The 20,484-nt window shown below is 55.8% G+C and overlaps 6 protein-coding genes across 6 annotated transcripts; 5 read left to right on the top strand and 1 right to left on the bottom strand.

Annotated features, from left to right (window-relative positions):
• Positions 1-792: 792 nt before the first annotated feature.
• DICSQDRAFT_181343 (haloacid dehalogenase) lies at positions 793-1,904 on the top strand (the record flags this gene model as incomplete). The annotated part of the gene is made up of 7 exons (XM_007366787.1): positions 793-940; positions 1,007-1,055; positions 1,112-1,169; positions 1,224-1,326; positions 1,382-1,476; positions 1,536-1,600; positions 1,667-1,904. Exons 1-7 carry the CDS (start codon positions 811-813, stop codon positions 1,902-1,904), a joined length of 738 nt encoding a protein of 245 aa, XP_007366849.1. The 5' UTR covers positions 793-810.
• An 866-nt stretch (positions 1,905-2,770) lies between these two features.
• On the top strand, positions 2,771-4,778 carry DICSQDRAFT_127710 (uncharacterized protein; the record flags this gene model as incomplete). The annotated part of the gene is made up of 3 exons (XM_007366786.1): positions 2,771-3,436; positions 4,023-4,281; positions 4,621-4,778. The coding sequence occupies 3 exons, from the start codon at positions 2,771-2,773 to the stop codon at positions 4,776-4,778; spliced, it is 1,083 nt and encodes a 360-aa protein (XP_007366848.1).
• Positions 4,779-5,489: 711 nt separating this feature from the next.
• DICSQDRAFT_63022 (uncharacterized protein) lies at positions 5,490-7,261 on the top strand (the record flags this gene model as incomplete). Its single annotated transcript, XM_007366785.1, has 4 exons — positions 5,490-5,696; positions 5,913-6,257; positions 6,306-6,515; positions 6,569-7,261. The coding sequence occupies 4 exons, from the start codon at positions 5,490-5,492 to the stop codon at positions 7,259-7,261; spliced, it is 1,455 nt and encodes a 484-aa protein (XP_007366847.1).
• A 2,931-nt stretch (positions 7,262-10,192) lies between these two features.
• DICSQDRAFT_62993 (HET-domain-containing protein) lies at positions 10,193-11,053 on the top strand (the record flags this gene model as incomplete). The annotated part of the gene is made up of 2 exons (XM_007366784.1): positions 10,193-10,315; positions 10,388-11,053. 2 exons carry the CDS (start codon positions 10,193-10,195, stop codon positions 11,051-11,053), a joined length of 789 nt encoding a protein of 262 aa, XP_007366846.1.
• A 2,935-nt stretch (positions 11,054-13,988) lies between these two features.
• On the bottom strand, positions 13,989-14,774 carry DICSQDRAFT_137513 (uncharacterized protein). Its single transcript, XM_007366783.1, has 3 exons — positions 14,742-14,774; positions 14,113-14,674; positions 13,989-14,055 (listed from the first exon to the last, which is right to left on the bottom strand). The coding sequence occupies exon 2, from the start codon at positions 14,468-14,470 to the stop codon at positions 14,282-14,284; it is 189 nt and encodes a 62-aa protein (XP_007366845.1). The 5' UTR covers positions 14,471-14,674; positions 14,742-14,774; the 3' UTR covers positions 13,989-14,055; positions 14,113-14,281.
• A 1,815-nt stretch (positions 14,775-16,589) lies between these two features.
• Positions 16,590-18,866, top strand: DICSQDRAFT_137512 (HET-domain-containing protein; the record flags this gene model as incomplete). The annotated part of the gene is made up of 4 exons (XM_007366782.1): positions 16,590-16,607; positions 16,669-17,620; positions 17,681-18,715; positions 18,776-18,866. Exons 2-4 carry the CDS (start codon positions 16,676-16,678, stop codon positions 18,863-18,865), a joined length of 2,070 nt encoding a protein of 689 aa, XP_007366844.1. The 5' UTR covers positions 16,590-16,607; positions 16,669-16,675.
• Positions 18,867-20,484: the final 1,618 nt, after the last annotated feature.

The raw sequence follows: 20,484 nt of genomic DNA, 5'->3' as shown, positions 1-20,484 counted from the left end.
ACCGTTGCATCCTCGCTGAGCTCCGCTGCGACGATATTTCTTCCCCTTGTACCCCAATATCTTCCGCATAGTCTGACCCATCATCACGTCCCATTGGAACACCCGCTGGTCCCTTCCTAACGATGCGAAGCCGGCTGTTGTCGTGTGTCCTGTGGACGCCCACAAGAACGCGTACACCGAGAGTAAGGAGACTTGCGCCTAATTAAGGAGTAAAGGTGCGTACACTGATAGAGAAGACTTCGTAGCCATGCATGGCCTGTAACGATCTCAGTGCCTAGTTCCGGGTTTCATACCTGACCAGTGTGGCCTTGACCGGCGCCTGGAAGGACGTATTTCGCAGCAGGCTTAGCGTTATCGTGGGACATGTACGAGACCCCTATTTGGTGAATATTTGATGCAGATTATGTGGGAGCTTGAAAGGCTGCCGTGATGGCAGTTTGTGAGACCGGCCTACCAGACATCGAAGACGATGGTTGTGGCTGAAAGAGAGTTGTCGCACGGCGCGGCCCAGAGGCGCCAGCAAACGCGCTTCCGCGCTCGCCACGCCACAACGTCCAACGAACCCCAATCTTCTACAAGCCAATGGCCCGACCACTACAGCACAGATCCTGACACACCGAGGATGCATCCCACAAGCGTCCATGAGAAGAAAAGTCCGCACTTGGCCCCGAGTCGATCGAAGATGTCGTCATTTCCCAGCGCTACTTTGTTCCGGTGCGCATATGTATCGTCACGGTACCGCACACGGCATTATAAAGGCCTAACCTCCCAGCGGAGGTCCGTCAGTCCGCCGTCTTGATCCCGCGCACCATGTCTTCCACGCACGAAGCCCTGAAGGACGTTGAGGCCTACATTTTTGATGTCTTTGGTACAGTAGTGGACTGGTACGGGAACATCACCGAGCAGCTCGCTGCGGCTGCACCGGAGGGTGGAAATGAAGGTAAGGGCCGCTACACTCACAGCAGTCCGGATCAGTGGTGACAACAAAATGACGCGTCGATGACAGACTGGGACGCGTTTGCTACCGAGTGGAGGACGGGGTACTTCAAACATGCGTGCGTCATCGTGCCATCTATGCGTCGTGAATTAAAAGGCCGAGACTTCGCTCTAGGCAACATGTCTCCGGAGGGGGAGAGGGTGCTACAAACATGGACGTAGCTCACCGACAGGTCTCCGACTTTGCCATTTACGCATAGCGATCCTGATCGCGCTTCCTATGCCAGGTCCTCGACGCCATGCTCAAGTCAGATCGTTGGAAGCACCTCTCCTCCCACTGGGATGACGCAAAGAGGCAGGGACTTGTCATGTCCTGGCACAAGGCACAGGGTAGGAATTGCCTTGTTCTCTTGAGCCCCTTGAAAGGGATCCTAATGTCAGACAGGATGGCCGGATTCGACAAAAGGCCTGTACGCCCTAAAGAAGAATCACATAGTCGCCGCACTCTCCAACGGAAATATCCGCTTCCTCGTCGACTTGGTGAGGATATGGAGCACTGTTCAGCCGTATAGCATGCTGACCCCGGTAGCACTTACCAGGCTAAGAATGCGGACCTTCCTTGGGACGTCGTTTTATCCGTGGATCTATTCGGAACATGCAAGCCGTGCGTCCGCTCTTTGAAACGGGAACCTGGGACTCACATGGCCGCGCCACCCTCTTCTTGATACAGGAGCCCAAGGGTTTATCAGGGCGCGCTACACCATCTCAGCCTCCCAGGAGAGAGATGCGCGATGGTTGCCGCACACCTTTGGGACCTCAGAGCGGCTGCAAAGCATGGGATGAAGACAGTTTACGTACCTAGACCCACAGACGACTTGGAAGACAGAGACCATGTGAAGTGCAAGGCGGAGGGCGGTGAAGTTGACGTTGTGGTGGGCTCGCTGGAGGAGCTGGCAGCACTACTTTGAGCCTATCACAACTGCGCGGCAACGTATGACTTGGAAGGCACTCACCTGGGATCGGTTTATGATACTAGATTGTACTTAGACGAGCTCATTCCATGCCACGGCGTCATCTCTTGCGTCCCTCTCTTCCGCCACACAGCATGATTTAATGACGATGTTTTGTCGCAACCGAAGCAGTTCAGAGACACAGCCCAATTTTACAGTTCCCCCAACCACCCCCTTCGAACGCGTCATGAGCTGTACCGTGAGCGTGGCCCATACCAGCGTTAAGACGAAACAGATCGGACCAGCGCTGTTTCCTTATCGCCGCCCGTTCGCTATAAAGCTTAGGCCATGTAGGTCACTGCAGGTTACTGAGAGCCCGAAAGTGGAATCAGTATCAAGCTACCTTGCGCCGTCTTCACGAGCACTCCCTTCCCCTCTGTCCATCGCGTCGATTCCATCCTGGTAGCGTCGTACCCAAACCCTGAGACGCAAGCGACTTCAGTCGCCGTACATCGCAGTATCTGCTACACCGTGATGTCCGAAGAGGATTATACACAGGTGCACTCTCATTCACTAGCGAGGCTGAGAGGGCGACGCCGACGTTCGTTCCTCAGAAACCCTATGCCGCGGACCGCCCCATCGCCCGCTTGCGTTGCCTCACCATGCGAACCCCATCGGAGGTCTGGAGGACTGTTTTCAATTTTCTCGTCGGTCCTTCTGATCCCAACGCCGCCTCCGACTTAGCCTCGGTGACGCGCGTATGTCTTGTATTCCGAGCAGAAGGGGAGGCCGTTCTCTACCGACACGTAACTGTCGGCCCGAGTGGTCGCCAAACTCGCAAATTCTTGGAGACGGTCGGTGGCGATCGACGGCTTGCGTCCACCATGCGGTCGCTGCACCTCGACATTCCTGACGTCGCATACGGGGCGCCCCAGCTTCCGGCAGTCGTCCGGAGTCTAGTGGGCGACATGGCTCGCAACTACCGGGTTGCCCCAGTGGACGCGGCGAAGATCCAATATCTCCGCGCACCTATGGAGAAGATGTTCCGATACGCCGTGAACCTCGTAGACCTCGACTTCCCCGCGCTCGAAGATTTCCCGGGCGTGCTCTCTTCGGCAACCTTCCGCCTGCGGGACCTGTCCACTACGGGCACCGGGTTCGGCGTGCTTCACGCATGGGAGAACTGGCCTGCTCTCAACTTAGACTTCGATCGGGTTTGCCTGCACACTCCCCTTCGCAAGCTGCGGACCCTTCGGACGCTCGACCTGGACTTGAAGGGAATATGGTGCTCAGCGCGGAGTCTCAACCCGGCGTTCTCCCAATATCACATTACACACCTCACTCTCAGGGGCGCGGCAGACCGCTCCCTCGCACACGACCTCCTCCCCATTGTGGGGGATCGCCTCGTATCCTTCAGGCTGATTCTTGCATCGCGCGACGACACCTTTGAGCCCAGCATGGACCTCTGGCCCACGCAAATCCTCGGAGACGCGAGGCTACCGCTCTTAAAGTACCTTGAGCTAGATGAATCTGCGCATGTGTACCACAGCGTGAGCACCTATCACACCGGCCGAGGTACACGAAGTTTACCCACCCACTTGCTCCCCCTGGCAGTGTCCGTTTCAGCGGGTGTTCGCCCCCTTTGACAACGAACCTTGGTGCGCAGCGTGTCCGGCGATCGAGACATTCGTTTGGCGACCGTCTACGCACCATTTCCGACTATTCGGCCTGGGGCCCCCAGAGGGTCCCTGCTTACAGGACGCTCTTCTCGCATTTCATGCGGCGCTCTTTGCTGGTTGGCGGACGCTAGAACGATTCGAACGGTCGAGCCTGGACGAGAAGCTTGGAGGTTCTGATAAATGGGTTACATGTAGCCGCGCGCGTAAAGCGCTTCTGGTAGGAGAGGTTGTTGAGCGCGACGAGGATCTGTGGAGGAAAGTGTAGTTCTCTGGAAACGTTCTTATAGTACATTATTCACCACCTGTGTATACCGCAATAATGCCATGGAAGAATACTAGTACTTCTCACCTTCATGATCGTCTTCTACGTAAACTTTGGTACCGAGCTTGTCAACATATTTGCAGGTACTAAGGCCGCTAGCCCATATGCGTCATTCGTGATGCATTGTATATACAGTTGCTGAATAGCACAATACATCGCCAACATATGACGTTCCTGGTGCAGGGCGCAGGAGAGGACGCACAGGTGACGGGCCTGGAGAAGGGCGTGAAACACGGCGGGGTCCACACTCTGGCACCCTCGCAGATGACATCGACGGCAGACAAGGGCGACGCGAGCGACAAAGTCCTCCACGAGTCGGGGGGCCGCGTCATGAGGACGAAGAACCGGCAGAAGCGTGCGGTCTCGAAGCCGCCGACCATTGACAGAGTAGGAGGTCCGCGAGGCCACTGGCGGGTGCGTCGTACAGGTAGCCTTCGAATGGGCCTATGTCGTCCTTCCATCAGTCAGTCAACATGATTTCGCCTTTTCCATGGATCATCACCTCGCCCGCCTCAGCGCCTGTACGGCTCGACGGGCCTATCTTGAAGGTTCCGTTGCCTCCGCTTCCAAGTGTCACAAGCTAGACACCATCAATGGTGTCCGACTGCTACAAGCGACGATCGCGTCTCAGGGAGATATCAGTCATGAGGACGATCGAGGCCTGTGTACTGCAGGCTGTGGTGTGAATCTGAATCTTCAGCATTCCGCTCTCCTAGCACCTCGGCATGCATAGCATCGGAGTGCGACGACGAGTTGTCGCTGTGCTGCACCGACGCGAGGTTCTGGTCCATGCGCATGCGCCAGATCCCGCTCGTCTTCGACGGCGAGACACTCAGTGGGCCGTCGATGTCCGAAAACGGCGAGCTGCCAACATGGAAAAAATGCGACTAGATTACCGAGAAGCCCAAGGCCCTGGCTTGGAGACTCTCTACGCTTAGAGTATGATGCGGGGAATTCTTGTCTTTCTGTTCTTCGGGACGGAAGGCGAAGGGTGGTGCACGAGTACCGACAACGTAGTCCGCTACCATACAGAAAGGCAGAGTGTTGTGGCACAAGGCTGGAGACGAACTGAAACAGCTTACCTATTTATTTCTCGCTCGGTGTCTTTGAATGACACCTCCGCATGAAGTCTGCAAAGCCATGTCCGTAGGAATGAATTCGAGCAGAGCGATAGGTAGCCCGGAGGCTACCGGGACACTTGCAGACCTTTACACTAGACACTCAGATGACGGTTGGCATCGCAATGTACGAAAGATGGCTGATATTGTAAGCGAGGGACAGAAAGCCAAAGTCAGAGCACTGATGGAACAGCGTGAAGGCCCAACTGGTCGAAGAGGACAGGACGGTCCTGAGGACGATTAGCGTCGTTGAGTCGGAGGCTCGGGAGTCGGAGTGTGCCGAGGTCTGTAGAGCGCCCAAGGGGATGACGCGCGGGGCGGGTCATGTGTGCCTTTGAGGGGATGAAGCTTGCTCGACAACCTCATAGTACTTATATTGTCACCGTCGTCAGCGTCGTTCAGCCCAAGCCCAGCGCTCCTGCTTGTTTCAAGAGATCGCCTTGTCGATGGAGGACCCGCATTCTCCGACTTCCATACCTGCAACATGCTCGGACGATCTCTACCGGAATATGTCCTCATCCGCCTCTCCATCCTTGTCCTTCAACTCGTCCCGCTCCTCAGCATAGCGTACCTATGCGCGAGCTGGCGCTATGGACATGCGCTATACTCCCCATGGTTAGCCACATATGCTGGTTTAGAGACCTCTTTCTACTTCCTGCTCTCTGTACCACGGAATAGCTGGCTGCAGAAGGTGAGAATCCATTCCGTACGCTATTCCCAGTCCAGTGGACAACATGTACTAGTACTAGCCATAACGAAGAGGCAAAAAGCGCGCTCATTTGACATCCGGATTGACTGCCTTCCCCTGTTGATGAAAGATCGTCCCTGTGTATCATGGAGAGGTTCGATTCGACAGGGGCCGAGGAGCAGCCTTATCAGAATGTCTGACGCTCTGTTTTTCCCGTAGGCTGCCACACACCCGCCGGTACCCTCCCGCAAAGAGCGCGAAGCCCTTTTCGCGAAGTGTTTTGCGCAACTGCGCGGAACATCGTTTGCTACCGGGTGGTTCCATTTCGCAGACCCGAAACTCAACAAGCGCGAAAACCTGGTTGACTGGCTGTTGTGGGCGTTCTTTGGTACTCGCCGAGACGGCCTGCAAGAGGAGTGGGCAGAAGAGATCGAAGGATACCTGCGTAACATTGAACAGCTCCTCGGGCACAAGATAGAAGAAGGCCGGAATCATACTGTGCACGCCCTCAAGGTCTCGCTTGACCCGGTCGTGACGGCGAACAGGCCTTTGCTCTGGTATGTTGTAAGTGGATGTCTCCTTTTCAGGTTTCGAAGGCCTGACTCGCAGTAGATTGTCGCTTTGATCGATACCATAGCGACCACCCAATTGTATCTCAAGGGCTTCAGACATTATGCTCCCTCTGGCGCATGGGTGTGCTGCTTTCCTCCTCGCCCATTAACAGTATTTTCCAATAAGTCGACCCGCGACGGTCTGATCTACTGGCTCCGACCTCATCGTTCGACCACGAAGGACCCAATCCTCTTTTTCCACGGCATCGGCGTACGTCTCAGTCAGTCTAACGTTCTTCTTATCTTGAAATTTGGCTCTATCAGATTGGACTATGGCCCTATGTATCCTTCCTCCAAGAGCTCGCGAACGCCGACCCCGAGGTCGGAATCATCGCCACCGAATGCCTCGCTATCAGCATGCGCATCTCTCCCACGCCCCTCTCGCGCCCCGAGATGCTCACCGCCCTCACCGCCCTCCTCAACGCGCACTCGGTCCCCCGCGTCGTCGTCGTCGCCCACTCCTACGGCACTGTCCACGCCGCGCACATGCTCCGCGACCCGACGCTCAGCGCGCGCGTCTCCGCATGGGTGTTCATCGACCCGATACCGTTCCTTCTCCACCAGCCGTCCGTCGCGTACAACTTCGTGTACCGCGAGCCGCGCGCGGCGAACGAGTGGGCGGTGTGGTACTACGCCAGCCGCGACCCCGACATCGCGCGTACGCTCGCACGGCACTTCTTCTGGACGGAGAACATCTTGTGGAAGGAGGACGTCGCGGGGAGGGACGTCGTGGTGGTGCTGAGCGAGCTGGATCAGATTGTCGACGCAAGGGAGGTTCGGCGGTACTTGACGGACGATGAGGCGGACGAACCGAAGTTCCGCTGGGAGAAGGATGGCTTGCAGGTGCTGTGGTACAGGGGCATCGACCATGCGCAGGTGTTTGATACGAAGACACGTCGAGGGCCGTTGGTCCGCATTCTGCGTAGCTTCGCTGAGCGGAAAGGATGGCTGGTTTGATGGATCCGATGGACCATAGGAAGAGCGTTTCACATCTAGTTGGTATTGAGTCCCAACTACTAGACCCCATCTTCAAGCATGCGTCCAAGAGTTTCAATTATCATTCGTGTTGGAGTGCTGCACAACATACCGAAACCCTGCGCTCAACTGTGTGAGCGTACAAACGACTGGCCTCCGTCGAGTCAGCTATAGCCGCTTTCTACGAGGGGTTGGCGAAACCCGGTGAAAGCCCATCTAGCCAACTCAGATCGTGGTCGGGAGGACTGATAGGGCAGACTACGGGCCTGTCCCTCGGACGTGGAACGCTTTGCAGGTGAAGGACAAGGGAATCATGAGGCATGCATTCAAGTTAATTCCTGGGACCTCGATCCTAGACATGTCGTACTCCAGGTGAGATACATTATTGCTCTGAAGGTCAATGTCAACTTTCGCCTTCAGCTATGATTCAAGTTGTCATCTAGGCTTACCTTCGTGGCACCTTTTGAGCTAGATACATGCACCCCTTTATGGGGAAGCGAGTACGTGAACGTCCGACAGGTGTAGCTGTGGGTAGAGACAAGATGGAGGTCGGTACGGAATGAAGGTGATCTAAGCAAACCCTCACATTCAGAAGTAATCCGAGAAGGGCTACATCATGGACAAGGGTTTCACGAGCGGGGAGGCGCGTGATTGAAAGATCAGAAGACTGGTCGAATTACGGAGACAGGAATGAGCTCATTTGCGATCGAACGCAATGGCATGATAGGTACTTCGACATCGCATACGCGCGTAGCTTCTGAGGCAGTACGGTCTGCGCGTGCATCACAATGGGAAGCGGAAAGAGAGTGCGGGATCTCGAGCCGCACATGCGCTTGTTCGGGAAGACAAAGGTCATGGAAAAGTAGCAGTGGTGTGTTGAACTGAGCATGCGAACTTAATCTAGCGGTATGTACACACGCTGTGATGGCAGTCAACCCGGGGTGCACCCTTGCACAGGATGAACTCGACCAATTTCCCTGCGCCCATCTCTTCTCCATGCCTGTCACCCGTCCTCCCCCTACGCAGATCGAATCCTGTTCCCCGCAGCCGTATCAGTCTGCGAAGCAGTGTGCATGGGACTTGAGCAGAGTGAGCAATGGGTAGCCGACTATTGAGAGACTTGCTAGCCTTGACAATCCTGAGCGGCGGCAGAGTTCAACAAAGGTGACACCTTGTGGATGCGAAGAGCTGTGTGAGCGATGGGATAGCAATGACTGCACAAAAGGGAGCGTAATGGAAAGGAGCGGCCCTTTGGCGCATAGACGCCGGAGGGTCGGAGTCCGCCGACCCGCCCTGCCACAGATCAACCTTCTCTGCCTGCGGCAGTCCGTGCTTCTTGGCTTGCCTCCTTGTACCGTGCAAGACTATCACTCAAGCTCCGGGCCACTCATGTCAGGAGCCGTCTTTGTCGCCATCTTCGTGCTCATGTACTGCTCCCTGTGACTGAGAGATTTCAAGTTGCTTCCCCCGATATCCTCATTTATTACGTTCGACAGAGGTATTGCTCCCTCTTTTGGCCGTATCACGCCGCAACGTACCTCACAAAGTCTGGCGTGTGGTCATCGACGGCGTGTAGATTCCGAACAGCTACCGAGTCGCGCTCTAGAACTCGAACCTCCTCGACAATGAGGCGGTCATCGACCCCTCCTCAGCGACTGCTACCAAGCCGAGCCTCTCAAATGTGCGCTATACTAGTCCAGCCCCACGAAGACCTGCACGTCGTGCCGATACTGTGGACTGCATCGGCAAATATTCTTGTCTCCTGTGCTGAGCCAACTCTCTTCATTGCCCGCAGATCTTCCATGCCGCAAACAAGCATTGCCGGATGCGCGTGCCTCATCTGACCGGAGCTGCTGCAGATCGTCCAGAACGTCTCTGTGACTGCATGCAGGGACAACGAGGAGTGCGTGGACGAACTGAAGGGGTACCTTTGCCATTTTCATCCCCACACGGATTCTTCTTAGAGGTGCGTACTGCCTCGAGTGCATCGGGTGGTCTGTCCGCGTCGCGTGTGCATTACACGGTCCACTCGCGCGGCACAATATCGCACCCGATCTCCGTCCTCGCGCCGAAGTTCGAGTTGGTGGCTCCGACGAGGGACTCACTGGATGTGAGAATGCGGTATGATGGCGCGGGGATGCTCTAGCAGGGCTCGTACGAGCATTTGCTCCGTGAATGAGGCGACTGTGCACGGCGAAGCTTGTGCGGGCGTACATGGGCGGGAACTTGCCGGAAGACGATACGGCGTGCAAGTGACCCGGATGGGGTGCCGCCCGTTGGGCAGTTGAGCTGCGTGAGGGTGATGCCCTCTGATCACACTGGACGGGCTCGGTTGCACCAACACTGCGGGCAACTTGGATTCCGTCGGCCGCTCTATCCGAACATGGACTCCGGGTGAGGAGATGGGCGATAGATGAGTCGAGCGGTCGTTCGGTGGGGGGTGGCATGTACGAGCTGCTTCGCAGACTTCCATGCTGTTAGCTAAGCTTCGGAAATGAGCCACGGGAATGCCCTAGACCCTCGTGTATGCACAACAGGTTGACGTGTCTTCGTCCGCAAGTCTGCGTTACTGCGTTAAGTTCATGAAACCGTGTCGGTGGACATCATCGAGCCTTGTGCCTCGAGGTCTTTGATTAGGGCACATGTTGGGTGCGTATTCCTCCAGGCTCCCTCGCACCTGGCGGTGAATCGGCCGCCGAGCTGGAGGGCATATAACGAACTCTCCCTTTCCCTCACCAACTCCATCTCCACCCATTTCTTCGACGCCCCTTCTTACTTAGCATCCTCCTCCCCTGGTCTTCGTCCGTCGCAACCACTACCCTGTCTCAAGCTGAACCAGCGTCATCCGGTACGTTCAATGATGAATACCCTGTGGCTATACGAGTTCGCCACCGATCGCAACGCAGCGTCGCGATGTGGCTCCTTAGGACCTACCGCGCCGAGCTCGTGCATTTCCCGAGGAATTTCGATGCCGATGGGGGCTACGCCATTCTCTCTCACACCTGGGATCAGAAGGGAGAACAGACCTTTCAGGAGGTCCGCGATATAGGCGAGCGATGCAATCGTGCCCGCAAAAATCCCCGAGACGACCCTCAGCTATCGCCCAAGATCCGAGGGTGCTGCCGACTCGCTGAGAAGCACGGCTTCCGATGGGCCTGGGCCGACTCTTGCTGCATTGACAAGACGAGCAGCAGCGAGCTCTCCGAATCGATCAACTCGATGTTTCGCTGGTACTCCGATGCCGAGGAATGCTACGCTTACCTCGCGGACGTCCCGAGCGGCTCCGACCTCCACGCGCCCGATTCCGCATTCCGGAAGAGTCGATGGCACACGCGGGGGTGGACGCTGCAGGAACTGATCGCCTCTACCTCCGTCCCATTCTATTCATGCGATTGCGAGGAGTTAGGGAACAGAGCAGATCTGGCGGAGCTTCTGCGGGAGATCACCGGACTCCCTCGGGACATCTTCACCAGGGCGGCAAGGCCTTCCCAGTACTCTGTCTGCGAGCGCATGTGTTGGGCTTCTCAGCGGCAGACAACGCAGTTGGAGGATGAAGCATATTGTCTGATGGGTCTCTTTGACGTTAGCATGCCAACGAACTATGGCGGGGGAGAAAAGGCGTTCCTGCGACTTCAGTACAAAATTATGCGACGAGATCCCGACCTAAGCCTGTTTGCCTGGGGATACCGACTCCCGTGTGGGGACCTCAGCGGACATGGGTTAGCTCTGTCTCCTAGCGAAGCTCCTGACAGTCGGATTCGATATACCTTCTAGCATCCTCACCACGCGAGTTTGCTCTTCGAGTCTACTACACTCCCAACTTGGGCGCGAACGCAAAGCAACGATATTCGCCCCATCCGGTCAGTAAATCGTTCGCAACTATTGCAAATGTCGTCGTGTCTGAACCCATTTTCAAATAGGAGGAACAAAGTGCCACCAGTGCGGGCCCAGCAACTGTACTTTTTGACCATATCGAGCTCCCGCGCATCTCGATCACTACCTACGGCATCAAACTCCGACTTCCCGTGTTCGAGGCCGACGGCGTAACTGTAGCAGTGCTTCTGTGCGAAGACTATGACGACAATCACCTAGGTCTGTTCATCTCTCCTGGACCCCCTAGATCAGACCCTACCAGGCCCCGCTACTATGTACGCTGGATGCATATACAGGATAGACACGGCATCGGTTAGATACAGCGCTCGCCTGGTTTCCCTTGGCGAAGACCTGAAGAACCTGCAGTTCAACGGCAAGCCAGTCGAGGCGACGTGGCGCACCATCTACGTCGTACCCAGCCCTCCTGACGGGGAGTCGTCGAGCGCAACGACCGCTCGACTAACGATGAACTGTGTCCCGTGTGGGCCGTTCCGCTTTCCCCATTGGCTGATGTCTCGATTCTTGGCGCTGGGAATCGATGTGATCCAACAGCAGTGGGACGAACGGGCTGGCCCAGTCACCTGCCTTATCATTCATCACTCAATAAGAGGCGATATTACTCACCTTGACCTTGGGCTATGCCACCTCAATTCCACTGCTCGTTGGTCCAAGGTTGCAATGTACTCTGGCGACGACTTCAAAGAATCCGGGGACGTTCCTCGAGACCATTCTTGCAAGGAACACCACATTGACTCATGGAATGCCCGGTCGAAGGTCTTTCCCGACTCGGCGTCGGATGCAGACTGTTCAGTGCGGCTCTCTTCCACACCATGCAAGGCGTCGTCGGGAATTTCGAAGCTCGTCGTTCATATGGAACTCTTGGGCCGTGTCTACGAGAAAATGCTTCGAGAGGCCAACATGACGAACGCTTTCCCGTCTCTCAAAGCTCTCGAGAAGAGCACGCAGCTCATACCACCCAATCACACGCCAATTCCCAAACTCTCGTACAAAAACGGTAGACAGCCCGGACGCGACCCCTCGTTGAAACACCCGGCAACGCCTGGTCTCACACCCTCGCTCGAAAACCCTATGCGACTTTCTCATCGATCACACGCTCTGTCCAACGCCGAATCGAGCAAACACCTCGCACGCTACCGGGGGGAGAGCCCTTGATACGAGCTTCGTCTGGTAAGTGACACTTCAATCACTCAGAGAGCAATGGTCTCATGCTACAGTTTGATCCCCTCCGTCACTCAGTGCCTACTGCCGTTTACCTCCCTTGCCTCCCCCTGCTAATCTGTCCTGAATTGTTGCGCTGGAAGCCTAGTTGTTACATAGCCCCGTTGCTTGACATCTGTCTCTCCTGTTGTACTGCCTGAACGCGACCCCTCATCTACACCTCAATTCCCCACTTGAGTGGATAGGTCTCATCATGAACGACAGCGTGATCGGGTGGATCCTTTGCCGCGTCAATCTGCGGGAGACGGCAAACTCAGGAGTCATGTGCTTCGTGACAACACGCACTTGCAGCGATCCGTACCTCAGGGCTGGAGCACGCTAGCAGTCCATTGGCAATGCACTTGAAGCACTCGTCCAAGGGTTCCAGTACCTCGTGCTAGGGGCTCCCGACCGGCCCCTTGATATCGAGACCCGTGAACCCGGTCAGGTGCATACGTGTTTTCGAGCTCGTCGCCTGAAATCAAAGACGCGCTCCATGTTGATGTCAAACGACTGCTTGGCGAGGTGCGGGCTCTGTGCAAATCACGCGGTACGACAGAAGTAGTCGACTTCTGATGCGGTTGCAGGCAGGGTATCTGTCGATGAGCATTGGGCGTGGGCGAATGGACCTCTAGAATCTCGCCCGACACGAAACGATCGGGTTTCCACGCGCCAGCCTGGATGCGGAACGTAGCTTGTGAAGGGAGGGAATACGACTGAGCGAATTACATTCTGAAGGATGGTCCGCCGCAGAAGATGGTGTATTGTCATGGGTAGAACTTCATGAGAGCCAGAGAAGGGAGACGTAGGGCCATGAGGACAGATAAGCATGTGAATGTCGTAGTATGTCGACTTGAGTCCGCCCAATCGTCGTCACTACATCTGGGCAAGGTAGGGAATGTCAATCGTTAAATAGTGCTGCACGACATACCAAAGAGTGCTGCGGTGCGCTTATAATGCACACATCCGTCTAGCCTCTGTCGTCTGAAGGCTGTGTGAGGTGTTGGTGATCTCCCAGTATGAGCACTCCAAGCTATAGGACTGCAATACAACGTGGAATACTTTCGGGCGAAGGACGCGGGACTTACTATGCATGTCCTACTCCGCATTGGAGTGCCAATGGTTGGGCAGAAATGGCGAGTATCTTCTACGCAGCATAGATCAGGAACTAGTACCTGTAAGCGGTGCTCTCTTCCTCTGCGGGTCGATGTCAGCTGTCGTGTCCGGCTATGATTAGAGTCGCCGTCTAGATCACTCCCCTTCGTGGTGTATCGTGGGCTAGACGCATACACTCGCGATAGCAAAGATACTATCGCCATACCTCTATGGACATCCAAGACGCATGTGCCCACCTGTAGAGATGATAAGGGAAAGACGCGGGGAGGCTGGCATAGGTATTGGACCATTGAGAGATCGTGAGCGATCCAAAGGCCGCCGCACGATGAACAAGGGTTTCGCGAGCGGAGCGGTGCGCGGCGTATCAGCAGATTTGTTGACACATGGTTACGGTGGCTGACATCATTGGACAACGAGTCCGACGGTCACCTATAGATTACTTAGGGACTGGATGTGTTGAGGCTGAACGATTCGAGCGTGCGCCGGAAGAGATGGGTCATAGCGAAGACGTTATGCTCATTTGTGAACTCACTCTAGCCGAAAGTCTCACATAGAGTATATATTGTCATCTGCAGAGTGCGGTCAGTCCAGGACGTGCCCTTGCATGAGGACGGTATTGAGCTCACCCGACTTGTCCATGCCTATTTCTTCGTTGTCCGACCCGTCCTTCCGCTCCCAGCAAAACGCAACACCCTCTCTGTTCTCCGTAGGTTTATCGAGGCTGTGGAATGATGTCGACAGGACTTAAGTGGAGTGAGTGGTAGGTAGCCGAAACCATCAAGGGACATGCTCCTGCTATTCTTGACGATCTGTGCTGGATGGCGAAGCGTGACACCCATCACCAGGAGACGAGAGCGAAGCGAGAGCAGTGACCACACGGATTAGTGTTCGCGCTGAACAGAAGGGACGCGTTGGAGAGGAGAGCCAGCGATCGCGGCCTTTGGTTGGACGACAGTCTGTCGCATGGGCACCTACCAGGCACATTCTGAATGCGCCCTTTTTCAGCTCACGTCGTCAACAGGTCCTGCTCGATGACCCGATCCTCTTTCCGGGACTCCTGCTGAGTGTTTAAACGAACCTCACCTGTGCGACGCGTGTGCATTCCGTGCACGAAGCCACTGCACCTGCGTTGCTGGTGATGCTCGTGGCGCGTGTGGACATCCCTTGGGCTTCTGAGATGGATGTGCTCTGTTGGGTATGAATAAGATGTTGAGTTGATTGCCCTCAATGCACGTCTCGCACAGGTGCATGGTACCTCCGCACTCCGTGAGGTCAGGACCTCATCCTCTCTAATCGGGTGACCAGCTGGAGGCGCGTCGGAGCACGCAGCGAAGAGCCATGCGAGGGTAACTCACTGCCCAAGAGGGAGCGCAGTGCGTCTGTGCTGGGTTCGTTTATTGAGGCAATCGCGTACGTGTCGGCCGCTCCAGGCAGACCAGAACGCGCGTTCTTGTGCGGCCGGAATCGGCTATGCGGTGGGGTGGTGGAGAGTGCAGCTAGGGAGAGCAGGGGTTGACTTGAATCGCGTGAACAGTACGTGAGCACGTTGCTGATGCGTTTGAGAGCGTGCAGCACGCACCTGCTACAAGGGGAGGACGAGAGCGCAGTGCCGACGGCTCGTCCCGGTGGAACTGCAACATTTGGGCCAGGCACGCGAATGGTCGCACCTCCCGATTGCAAGGGATCCACGCGAGTGCTGCTGCAGAGCGCCAGAAAGGAAGTGTGATGTGCAGGAGGGTCGGGTTGAGGCAGCGAAGCATCCTGTCCGAACGGGGAAGCTTGTAGCTCGGGCAGAATGTGGCGACCCAATATAGCTGGATGTGAGACGAGATCGGAGACACGCGATGAGGCATACCAGAACGGATATTGGAGAAACTTACAGTGTATGGGCTGCACACACGGCTGCCTGATGCGTCAATCGCGCGTAGTCGAGCTCGGGGAGGTCCTCCCGGCGTTTTGACGGATCTTGCAAGTGGAACCGAGTCCAGGATGGGCAGGCAGCGATGTAAACGGTAAGCGTTAAGAGAGGGAGCGAGTCGTACAAAGAGCAGCGAGGCGAGAGGCAGCACAGCGAGCAGCCCTCCAAACAGCCACCGGGCCGCGAGCACCTACTAGCAAACCCGCCCCGTTCGCGCCTGCACTGTAACATTGTGATTCGCCGCCCTGGTGCAGTATCAATTGCTATGGCTTCGCCTGCTACGACTAGCTGGATGGAGAACGAGCATATGCAAGTGTGGCGGGTACTGGCATCATTGTGTTGTTGAAGGGAGGTCTTCCAGTATGTGATGTAGCACTCTCGCGCTTTGCTTGATCGGACGAACATCTCTCACGTGGCTTGACCGCGCCTTGCAAAACGATAGCGCATTCCCAGCAAACACGCCCAGGGCTTCTCCGGCCCCCAGTAAGGCAACTTAGCACTCAGTGACTACGGGCTGTCCGCAGGTCGTTGCTGCCCTGCCATTCGCTTCCCTCACAACTTCGGCCTCTGTTGACGTTATCAGACGCTTCTGAGATACATGCATGCCATGAAGAACAAACTCAAAAACTTGGAACACGTTCTGTCTATTTAATCAGTCGCGAGCGATATTACACCGTAGGGAATCCGTCTCCAAGGATTGTGGCGGACGGTGGAGCGCCAGACTACCTGATATGGGGCTCGAAGTCCGGAATTTCCTGAACGTGTTTTTCGCTTATGCGCTATCGTTTTGCAAGGCGCTGGAACCCGTGTCAGTCAGTTTGTGGTATCTGGTCAGACCGTAGTACTATGCTCCCGCATCCTCTTTTCCTGCTTGTATTGGCCGACTTGCTTCTTTGCTCACCTCCTTGACTTGTTCAAGATCAGGGCTCAAGCTAAACCGCCTCACCGCATTGACCCCACAACATGCTGGTGGACGAAGGTGGATAGCATCGGAGCCTGTGCGCGAGTATGCGCTCACGGCTGATATTTGCACAGCCTGGCACTGGCTGGCTTCGGAATTAGCCGCCGAGTCTCGCAACGTAACAGACGTTCCTTGAGCCCTCTATCACCTTCCCTCACTTCCTCGACGCCCCCTCTTATAGCCCTTCTGGTCGTCGTCCGTTGCAGCCACCTCCCTATCACAAGCTGAAGCAGAGTTATCCGGTATGCTCAATGGTTGATTACTAGTGGCTACACCATGTCACGACTAATCGGCGCATCACAGCATCTAAATGTGGCTGCTCAGGACCGACCGCGCCGAGCTCGTGTACTTCCCGAGGAACTTCGATGCCGACGGAGGTTACGCCATCCTCTCCCACACCTGGGACGAGAAGGGAGAGCAGACCTTCCAGGACGTCCGCAATATAGGCGAGCAATGCAAACGCGCCGGCAGAAACCCCCGAGACGACCCTCGGCTCTCGCCCAAGATCAGAGAGTGCTGCCGTCTTGCTGAGAAGCACGGCTTCCGATGGGCCTGGGCCGACTCTTGCTGCATTGACAAGACGAGCAGCAGCGAGCTCTCCGAATCGATCAACTCGATGTTTCGCTGGTACTCCGATGCCGAGGAATGCTACGCGTACCTTGCCGACGTCCCGGGCGGCTCCAACCTCCACGCACCCAATTCCGCATTCCGGAAGAGCCGATGGCATACGCGGGGGTGGACGCTGCAGGAACTGATCGCCCCCGCCTCCGTCCGATTTTATTCGTGCGATTGGGAGGAGTTAGGGAACAGGGCAGATCTTGCGGAGCTTCTAGCGGACATCACCGGCATCGCTCTGAAGATCTTCACCAGGGAGACAAGGCCTTCCGAATACTCTGTCTGCATGCGTATGAGTTGGGCTTCTCAGCGGCAGACAACGCGTTTGGAGGATGAGGCGTATTGTCTGATGGGTCTCTTTGACATTAGCATGCCGACGAACTATGGCGAGGGAGAGAAGGCGTTCATGCGACTTCAGCACGAAATCATGCAACGAGATCCCGACCTAAGCCTGTTTGCCTGGGGATACCGACTCCCGTGTGGGGACCTCAGCGAGCATGGAATAGCTCTGTCTCCTGGCGAAGATCCTGGCGCCACTTTGGGATGCCTTCTAGCATCCTCACCACGCGGTTTTGATCTTGCGGTCTGCTATACTCCCCACTTGGGCACGAACGCATCACAACCATATCCACCCCATCCGGTCAGCGAATCGTTCGCAATTATTGTAAACGTCGTCGTGTCTGATCTCATTTCTAAACAGGAGGAACAAGGTGCCATTGGTGCGGGCCCAGCAACTGTACTTTTTGGCCATATCGAGCTCCCGCGCATCTCGATCACTACCTACGGCATCAAACTCCGACTTCCCGTGTTCGAGGCCGACGGCGTAACTGTAGCAGTGCTTCTGTGCGAAGATTATGACGACAATCACCTAGGTCTGTTCATCTCTCCTGGACCCCCTAGATCAGACCCCACCAGGCCCCGCTACTATGCTGGATGCCAATACAGGATAGGCCAGGCATCGGGAGCATACATCGCTCGCCTGGTTTCCCTTGGCGACGACCTGAACAACCTGCAGTTCAACGGCAAGCCAGTCGAGGCGACGTGGCGCACCATCTACGTCGTGCCCAGCCCTCCTGACGGGGAGTCGTCGAGCGCAACGACCGCTCAACTCACGATCAACTGTGTCCCGTGTGGGCCGTTTCGGCTACCCCATTGGCTGGTGTCTCGATTCTTGGCGCTGGGATTCACGGTGACACAAACGGAGTGGGACGAACGGGCTGGCCCAGTCACCCGCTTTATCATTCATAACCCAGCAAAAGCCGAGAATATATACCTTGACCTTGGCATATGCCGCCTCAGCTCCACTGCCCATTGGTCCAAGGTTACAATGTTCTCTCGCGACGACTTCAAAGAATCCAAGGACGTCACTCGCGCCCATTCTTGCAAGAAACACCACATCGACTCATGGAATGCCCGATCGAAGGTCTTTCCCGACTCGGCGTCGGATGCAGACCGATCGGTGCGGCTCTCTTTCACACCATGCAAGGCATCGCCGAGAACCTCGAAGCTCGTCGTTCATATGGAGCTGATGGGCCGTGTTTACGAGGACGTGCTTCGAGAGGCCAATATGACGAACGCTTTCCTGTCTGTCGATGCCCTCGAGAAGAGCACGCAGCTCGGATCACCTATTCATGCCCCGTTTTCCGCCCTCTTGTCTGACCTCATCGGTCTTATCCGTCGATTCCATCCTCGGTTGGGTCGCTGCCTGCACATGCTTGCAATACTGCTTCCTCTGGTACGTGAAATGTCCCTTTGTCAGGCAGCAAGGGTCTGACGCAAAAGTTACATCGACTAGATCCTATATTTGCACCGGCCCCGCCGCTTGCGGCCCCTCCAATTGTGGCGGATCCTCCAGTCGTTTCGTACCGGATACTTGCGTTGTTGATGGACCCTGTCGCATAGCTACGATATGTGACATCTGCATGTCCCTATCGTGCCTGCTGGATATGAACGTGCATCTGCAGCATACCAGATTCCTTGCTGGGCGAACGATTCTCGTTCAGAAAGAAGACGCGATCAGGTGGATCCCCACTCGCATTGATCGCGGGGACGGTAAGCTCGGAAGGCATGCGCTCAGGATGCAAGAAGCGATCCGTACCTCAGGACCGAGGCTCGCTAGCGGTCTCATGACGACATACCGCCGGGTGGTGTCCCTCTGTCGCCATCTCGATGTCGAGAGCATCGGACACGGTCAGATGCACGCACATATCCGCCTTGCCGCTTGAAAGACGAGACCTGCTTCGATGACGCGCATCCAGTCGGCATCGAAGATCACCTGCTTGGTGACCCGCGGTCTCTGCGCGGAGTACGCGGGACGACGGAAGTAGTCGATTCGAATGCAGTTGCAGAGGTTCAATCGATGAGCCCTGGAACTTGGGCTAATGCTTATTTGGAAACCTAGCCGATAGCAACTTCACGAAAGACTTCATAGCTCCAGTCTGCACACGGAACGTAATCTGTGGAGCGAGGGGATACGACGGACTGAGTTCCATTCCGAATAAACGAATCGAGAGCAGTTCATAGGTGGGGATCCAGCACCCCGTGATCGCCTACGAGAACACACAAGTCGTTCAGAGTCTCGCAGACCAGCGCAGAATTCGGTCGGCTGGCATGAGCAGGGCTGCTTGAGGGCAGCTGAGGGGAGGAGAAGCAGGGCAATAGAGCACGGGCAAGGCACGCATGATAGAATGTAGTAACATGTCGACCTGAATCCGAGCATTTGCTGAGGTCAGGTTGGAAAATGCGGATTATCAAAGTAGTGCAATTCCGCCGCACGACGTACCAAGAAGCACTCGCCTCAGCTTTGTTGGCGTGCAAGCGCCGACGAAGTCTCGAGAACGTTGGGTTTCGTACCTGAGCGCCTGCGCCCACATGGCGAGCTTATCGCCCGCCACCATCAGTCGCGGGCGCTCCCCGTCGCTCACTTATACCGACGTTCGTGTCGACCAGTGCCTCAGTCTTTTCCCCACTGAGGCACTGGTGAGCCCTCTAGATATTCTATGCTGTATGCCCATATGTACTGACCATGTCCTCGCCATGTAGATTACATTAGGTACCCAGTTATACAATACTGAGTCTTTTCCCCACTGAGGCACTGATTACATTAGATCCTACCGTAGTCGGCTCGTAACCCCGTCAATAAGCTTCATCTAACATCCGTTCATATACCGCAGCTTTTGAGGCTGCAGGATCAGGGCGTGCGCGTACCACAAGGGTGGGAAAGTGAGTGTAGATCTCCAGTCGTACGGGTGGTTACTCCGAAACACATGGGAAATAATACAGATTATGCGTGTACCTTCAGGCCACGATAATAATATACAATCCAGCACGACGTCGCCACTTCGCTATCACCTACAGAATGCGGTCATTCCAGGGTATGCCTTTGCACAGAAATCACAAGCTCGCCGACTTTCTCACGCCTGTCTCTTCAGAACAACGCTCTTCTCCCCGTAGTCGTATGAAAGATCTGTGTAATGATGTCAATAGGACTTGAGTGAGGGACGG

This window comes from Dichomitus squalens (assembly GCF_000275845.1).
Source record: "Dichomitus squalens LYAD-421 SS1 unplaced genomic scaffold DICSQscaffold_20, whole genome shotgun sequence".
NCBI lineage: Eukaryota > Fungi > Basidiomycota > Agaricomycetes > Polyporales > Polyporaceae > Dichomitus > Dichomitus squalens.
Note: the sequence above shows the minus strand (reverse complement) of the source record. Positions and strands in the feature narration are given on the sequence as shown.

What these genes read in the sequence shown, in the direction of transcription:
- DICSQDRAFT_137513 (XM_007366783.1), bottom strand. Translation starts at nt 14,470, where the DNA reads ATGTGCCTGGTAGGTGCCCATGCGACAGACTGTCGTCCAACCAAAGGC.